The sequence below is a fragment of the Penaeus vannamei genome, chromosome 39 (assembly GCF_042767895.1).
Source record: "Penaeus vannamei isolate JL-2024 chromosome 39, ASM4276789v1, whole genome shotgun sequence".
Taxonomy (NCBI): Eukaryota; Metazoa; Arthropoda; class Malacostraca; order Decapoda; family Penaeidae; genus Penaeus; species Penaeus vannamei.
Window position 1 is genome coordinate 14,096,613 of NC_091587.1, and position 7,500 is coordinate 14,104,112.

The window sequence follows — 7,500 nt, forward strand, 5'->3', positions numbered from 1 at the left end:
TTGTTGGCGCACATTGATAGTTTCCTGTATGCACCTGGCTCATCCAGTAGTTTGCGAGCGACATTTGGCACCTAAAAGCTTTTATTTTGCTATCATTTTTTATATATTAAAAATTTGAAGGTTTACCTTCACCTTAGGTGCTATTACCTAAAAGCATTGCCATATAAATGAAGCTGCTAATATTGGAGAAAAAGAAGCTCCCTCTGATGAGCCAGTGGCACAGGAAAGGTCATGATACGATGACTTCTGCTAGATTTATTTATCTATTTTCACAATTATTGATGCGAAAGTCACCCCTTTTACTTACATATTCCAGTACAAACATTAGGAGTAAGTATCCTGCTCCCAGAAGAAGACTTTACTGATAAATTTGGGTTTGAGAAGCCTGACATTGATGAACCTATCGTTGTAATGTGTCTGGGTGGTATTCGTGCAAGGACAGCTCAGCTGGCTATGATAGGAGCCGGCTATAAAGATGTTCGGTAAGGATGTATGCTTGGAAAGATAAGAAAGATGGTCTTTAACCCATTGATAAAGAGTACATGCACTGTCTGCAGTAGATTCCCAACCACTTAGTCACTAAGTAGTCTTACAAGGCCAAGCAGATTTTGCCTGTTTAGACCATTTCTTGAGATTTTATTTAAATTAATGCTATTATCGTAATCATTATTATTATCATAAGATTATGAACATTAATAATAGTTATATAGCACTTGCAACTTAGATGACCATGTGAAATAGAGGTGTATTATCTTGGCTTAAAAATTGTTTTGTAATGGTTACAATGATGATATAAACTGAGATATATAATAATATACTCTTTTTTTCCCAGAGTAACAGATCTTATATTGTCACTCTTTGTTTTAATGTTTTTTTGTTTTCTGTTTCAGGGTTTATGTAGGTTCATATGAGGATTGGCTTGAAAATGGTGGTCCTGTAGTGTACCCTGAAGTTAAGTGATAAATGTAGCAAATGCTTGTAGGTTCTCTTTATCAGGCAGTTATTTGTTAATGTCTTGATACATTTGTAAAGTTCATAGGAATATATTTGTTTAATTTCTTTATTGTAGACCTTTCACTGACCTTTTATAGAAGTTAAGGATATATTATGTTTTGAAAGTATAAATTTGTGCCCGTTTAGTTACTGTCACGACTTCAAGGACTCTGACTTCTGAAATATTAATTTAAAATAGACTTGATTTCTTTTTGAATGGGTATGGGATAGAAACTTCCATATCATGCTTAAGAGCTTTTAAAAAATAATAATAAGGCCATGGAATGTAGGTGTAACCCACCCACCCCTGTCACATAAATCTGCTAAATAGTATTGGCAGTGAGGCAGTATATACTTACTTTACCTTACCTCATCAATGTGCCACGTCTTTGATGTAGGGGACCATGGAATGCCATATTTCTTATTTTCTGCCACTCTCATCAACTCTTGTGCTCTCATGTTCCCTCCCACTTATTGCAACAAGCTGTCCAGATATCTAACAGGTTATTTTCTCCTTGCTTTCTTTTTTGTATCTTTTTTGTTTTGTTTTTTGCATTACTGTACTCTTGATCCAGGCTGCACTGTCATACATTGGGGTTGATCACACAAAACACTACATGCTATTGTTAGTTGAGCTTTTCAGATAATTTTCCCATTCAGTTTTTGTCCTGATCAGATCTCAAATCTTCAATCATAATGGATCCAAAGTTATTTGAAATCATTTTTCTAGCTCAGGTATTTCATGTTCAAGAATTATCCACTTAATTTTTGTAATAACTTGTTTTCCAGCATACAACTTGAGTCCCTTACTTTTACAAGCTTCATTTGATTTTATTAGGAATGTTGAAGTATTGTGTTATCTGCATCATTTGATTTTACTGCAAAGTATTGTGTCATCAACACTGTTATTTTCATTTAGTTCTCCAATCTTGTCCTTCCATATCTCTAATCTTGTCCATTATTATCTGGCTAAACAATGTAAGTAGATCTGGAGACAACACACACCTGCTTTACCCCATGTTTCATTACCATCCAGTTAGTACACTCTTTTTCAACCCCCAATGCTGCCATCTAGTCCTAGTAGGGACTAGATGATATGATCCTGATATTCTTCCCACTAACCCGTTGGATCTGGTTGCATCACGAAAATCACAGTGCCAAAATTACAGGTAGTGAGTTACTTATGTAGCCAACATCTCGGGTGTGCATCTCGTAGGCTAGGTGGGCACAAACTTGCACAAACACCCGTGGTACAAGTGGTACAAAACTCTGTGCCTCCCCTTTGCAAAGTTATTTGTGTAAACTTTTTTAGCTTTTTTGCTATTTTCCAATGTCCATATTTGTCTTTTGATTTGATTTATCCAGAGGGTAATAGCTTATTTTTCTTGCATAGACTTGATATCATCTCTCTATGTAGTAAAGAACTTGGTGCAAAAAAAAAAATGTATAGGTTATTTGGTTAGTTTGTGTCACGTTTCCCATTTTTTTATATATTTCAATTTTCCATAATACAACCAGCACCACCAGTCACAGCGGCCAGGAATACAGTGCACAGCATGGAAATGGCTTCCTCCCTGGAGCCAGCATTCTTCCAGTCACAGCTTACGCATGTTACATTCCACATTCGTTTATTGATGGGAATAATACTAAAGCCCTCTTCTAAGCAACAAATAAGTCAAATCACACTCCAAGAGGGTTATGTACTTATGGCAAGACTTTTCCATCACCCTGGCCTTCGCTCATGACAGCAAGTTCGCATCACCTGGAATGATATTGTAAATATTGTCCCTGACAGTGATATCAGAGAGACAAATGCAGAAAAAACATGAATATGCATACCTACAAAATGCAAGACATGCATTTGACCAATTTCAACTATGTAACCCCTAATGTCCTAATCATTAACTCATTTTTAACCTTTTTGCCATAATACTTTATAAGTGTTGTATTGCCTTTCCTTACCTGCCAAGCCTCAACCTATTGCTTACTCTAGATTACACAGAAAATGTTCAACAAGTAAGTAAAATCAATCATCAATGTATTTCTGATAAAGGTATAGTCCCCACTGACTCATAATTTTTGGTTCCATACCCCTGGCTCTCCATTGATCACAACTGAACACTGTTACTACTACCTCCTCCTTGATACTTGCTGTCAGTTTTGTCCATTCCAAGTCACTCGTCAATGATATTACCTATCAGAAAACTTCCTTCACTTTTTTTTATTTTTCATCTTTATTATCCACCTCCTCACAGTACTACTTCAATTGACACCCCCTCTTGCACAGATCCTTGTCTTTCTGCTACTTCCACCTCTACAAACCTTTTGACTACTTTTTTTTTACGCCAGCCAAGTGTGGTAATTTTTTTTGTGATTCCCCCAACAAGCCCCTTACTCTAACCATACCCTTTCATTCAGCAATGTACTAGAACTGTTTCGTTCTCCCAGGCTGATTTTCCTGTCTATGACAGATTGGCCAAACTGTAAAAACACCATATTTGCCTGCCCCTTTGACTATGATGTACAGTACTCCCTTACACTATTCCCCCAAAGGCCACTAAAAGTCGTACACCAATATTCCTCGATAACCTTCTTTAGACATGACTTCCCCAATGAAGTTTATATTGGTGGAGAGCCCTGCCCTGTCCTACTCCAGCTAAACTTACTACTCCCCCGTCAATGTCAGAAATGTTGGCGCTTTAAGCCACCCTGCCAAGCAAACTATCGCTCCACAGCCCACTGCCCTTTATGTTCCCAACCTGGTCATGATTGTTCAAACTGCTCTGTGCAGTCACACATGTGTGCCAATTGTGGTGGCTCCCATAATATATTTTATAGGGGTTACCCTACCTACAAATTCGAGTCTGAGGTGGCAATTCTCAAATTCTAAATTGGCCCAACTTTAAGTGAGGCCAGGCAGGGAGCACACCAACAAGATTTTTCTCTTGCTCCCTACTCCAGTGCTGTCCTACACTCTGCCCCTCCCCCTTCGCCCAAGATGTTTCTACATCTCCCACAGTATCTCTTCCTCTTCCTCTTTACATTCCCACTTCTACCACCTCCCTCTGCCACCTCCCTCTACCAGTCAAATTCTAGATACAGACATTCCAATATCTACCACTTCCCCAGTGCGTACCCCTCCTCCTCTCTCTATCCATTGTATCATACTATCTACATATTCCACCTCGCCTTTTCCTACCACTTCCTTTGTACACATACCTCTTCCTCTGCTAGTCTGACAAGACTAGCAGTCAGAGTGACTGCTAGTCACTCTCAAGAATATTCATAACCAAAGAAAAAGATGTGCTTAACCCTAATCCACCCTCCAATTTCTCTGCACTTAAAAGTGATTTTACTATTATGTATAAATGGAAGTGATGTGACATTTGGTGCAATTACAATTAATTGTGAAATAACACAATAATAATATATGCTTTTTTTTTCATCTGGAGGATAACTCCATAAATTTATAGAATCATCAGATGAGTCTAATTTTTAATTATTAATCCCCATTGTTTAAAATGCAATTATGTTAGTGGAGACAATAAATGAAAAAAAATGGGTCATATATAAATGAAGCACTATTATCATATAACATGAAGAAATACAACACCAGAGGATGCTTAGAATGAAAACTATGTAAATACATGTTTGTGGATCTCTTTTAATCAAGAGGAATATTATTAATATATTTTTCTTTCTTCATACACAAACAATGCCTAAAATACCTTTTTTATGTAAGCCACAGTTTTTTAAAATCTAATTTGTACATTCAAGTACATATCATTAGCTATACAGCAAATAGCCAGAGTATGGAGAAGCAGGTAAGTGAAAGCATACTGCACTTACACACTAAAATATAACAATTTCTTTAACATTGTCAACCTAAAGAGGAACTGAGACAATATAAACATTTTATTGGTATTTTACATGTCCATACACAGAAAAACAAAAACAAAAAAATTGCAATATATATATAAGGAAAATTATATGTTTTATTTAAAATGGAACAATTGGATAATTTGACTAAATATATAATAAGGCATATTTCATGAATTTAAAAGTCCCAGGTTACTTCATCGTTCAAACTTATCTGGTCTAAACTCTCTTCAAGAAGATCTGGAACAGAATCACCTGGAAAGAAAAGATACCCTCAGTTATTATTGAAAACAATTTCTGAAAGTCATTATTTACAATAGTTTTATAACTAATTACAACTTATTAATGTTTTAATGTATTATGGGGCTACATTCATATGAAACTATTAGCCATACCACACTTAAAAAGGAAATAAAATATTATTTTTAATCATAGAATATGTTCATGGAATCATATGCAGAATGTTGATAACATCAGTATAGTCATTCAACTGAAATTCTGTTCTGAGAGTAAAATAAGAAAGATTGAAACTACATAAATCATACAATATTTCTGAGTTATGAATATTAAGACTTGTAATACTTGGGTCCTTGGCTTAGTGTAAGTCACAAAAGAAATGAGAATGGGGAAACAGAAGGGGTGGGTATATCCTTATGGGTAAAGGGCAGGAAATGAGGGCATTAGGCTTACGTAAACAAACACACTGCCAGGTGTGTGGCACTCATGTTTGGTGACGAGACTCTATGCCTCCCCTTTGCAATGATATTTTCTCTTTTTCAGCATAAGCATTTTTAGCTTTTAAGCAGACTCATGTCTCTAAGTAATCTATATCTTGGTGCAATAATTATAACAATACATAACATTTTGTTACTCCTGACTGAGCCCCCAGTCATTGCAGCCAGGGATACAATCCTGAGCATGGAAGCAGCAGACGCCCAGGAGCCAACACTATTACAGTCATGCCAAATGGACATTATATTCCACATTCGTTTATTGATGGAAATAATGCAAAAGCCCCTTCCCAAATGCTAAATGAGTCTAATCACCATACAAGAGCTTTGTGAACTCATGGTGGGTCTTTCCCCTTTCAGCCAAAATGTTCACAACAGCAAGTTCACGTTAACCCAGAGTTTCCCAATGATCGGCAAGTTCACATCACCCGCCCCTCAAGTCAAATTTTTCCTGACATGATGATCACGTCTTCTGGATTACAGGGGTTCAAATATAGGCTTTTCATGTAGTTTTCTACTTCCATTTCCAATTTTTAGGAAATATTTACCTGAAATGAAATACTTACCTATTTCCGTCTGCTGGGTGATGGGCACTACTGGATGGAGATACTGTGGAAGGGTTCCATTGAGTTTTCTTGTATACCTAACGAACTGGTGGTGCAAGAGTTCATCAGCTGTGGGCCTCTGATCAGGGCATCTGGTCAAAGCCAGAGCTACCAGGTCATGAGCCGCAGGAGAGAAAAGTCGCTGCGTGATGGCCAAGCTGGTAAGGTTGTCTCCCACACTCCCTCCAACGCCTGAGTCTGTGGCCATTCCTGCTGACCATAAACAATGAGTCAATAAATAAATACATGAAAATCTGATAATCTGTAACATACTGGCATTGTCTTGTTGCAGCAAGAAATCCATATGATATATGATACCATTATAAATTCTGATGGCAAAGTTCACACAAGCCTGAAATTTACTTTATCCTTAAATGCAGGTGCTAAAAAGAGAAAAACATTAGTCAGATTTACTACCATAGAGAAATAAAGCATTAAATTATGAATTTACAGATGTTCACTTACGCAATTGGGTCATTAAAACTTCTGAATCACATGATCATGGTCATACTTTTTCATACTTTAATCGAAGTCAAAGTTGGTTTCATATCCAAGTGGATGTAGGGTTAAGTTTGTAAAGGAATGTGTACTAAGCCAGAATGCTGATGTAAGCCTGCCATTGCTCATAGATGAGTCGACTAAGGGGGCAACTAGGTGAATACCCAGGACCCAACATTTATAAAGCCAACACTCTACCACTGAGCTATGCTACCTCCCATACTTTATTATTTTATTCATATTCCACTTGGATTTCTACCAAGCAATAATTATCCACTCTTCTTTGCATTTTGTCACCTGCATCTAATTTAACTACACAGAATGCAACTGACCCCAACCTTGGCCATTCTCTGCAATCTGTGGCACTGTCGAGGCATCATACAGGAAGGGCACACGATCCTCTAACTTCTCCAAAAGCATGAGTGTTGAGGGTATTCCACGATAGGGCACCTCTCCATTGCCTAATTCACACACCACAATGCCGACACTGTATATGTCACTTCTTTCGTTGTATCCATATAGATCCTGTAAATTGAGATAAGGTAAAAAATTTACAATAATAGGTACAAGGTAATTGTACTACTGTCTCAAAAAGCCTAGATCTGTTTTTATGAGGGGAAAACAAGTTGCAAAATTATCTAATTAAGATGGTCAACCATATTGTTGCTTCTGGATAAGTAATGTATCAACAGGACAAGAGATGATTCATGAAGGAAAATAGGTTGCATAAAATAGGACTGTAATAAAGTAAACAAATAAATAGATATATAACTACTACTCATTACAAATCAAAA

The 7,500-nt window shown here is 36.9% G+C and overlaps 2 protein-coding genes across 18 annotated transcripts in view; one reads left to right on the plus strand and one right to left on the minus strand.

The window, feature by feature from the left end:
• LOC113806001 (rhodanese domain-containing protein CG4456) overlaps window positions 1-1,063 on the plus strand; it is a 10,487-nt gene extending 9,424 nt beyond the window's left edge. For all 4 annotated transcript variants that reach the window (XM_027357095.2, XM_027357097.2, XM_070116619.1 and 1 more), the window contains exons 4-5: window positions 317-482; window positions 891-1,063. In XM_027357095.2, coding sequence (XP_027212896.2) covers window positions 317-482; window positions 891-960 — 236 coding nt within the window. In that variant the 3' untranslated portion in view covers window positions 961-1,063. The remainder of the gene's footprint in view (window positions 1-316; window positions 483-890) is intronic.
• Window positions 1,064-4,637: 3,574 nt separating this feature from the next.
• Stlk (Ste20-like kinase) overlaps window positions 4,638-7,500 on the minus strand; it is a 20,359-nt gene continuing 17,496 nt past the window's right edge. For 10 of the 14 annotated variants that reach the window (XM_027357090.2, XM_027357087.2, XM_027357093.2 and 7 more), the window contains 3 exons: window positions 7,039-7,231; window positions 6,170-6,418; window positions 4,638-5,127 (listed from right to left, as the gene is read on the minus strand). In XM_027357090.2, coding sequence (XP_027212891.1) covers window positions 5,051-5,127; window positions 6,170-6,418; window positions 7,039-7,231 — 519 coding nt within the window. In that variant the 3' untranslated portion in view covers window positions 4,638-5,050. The remainder of the gene's footprint in view (window positions 5,128-6,169; window positions 6,419-7,038; window positions 7,232-7,500) is intronic. The other 4 variants (XM_070116615.1, XM_027357089.2, XM_070116616.1 and 1 more) reach the window with 1 other exon arrangement.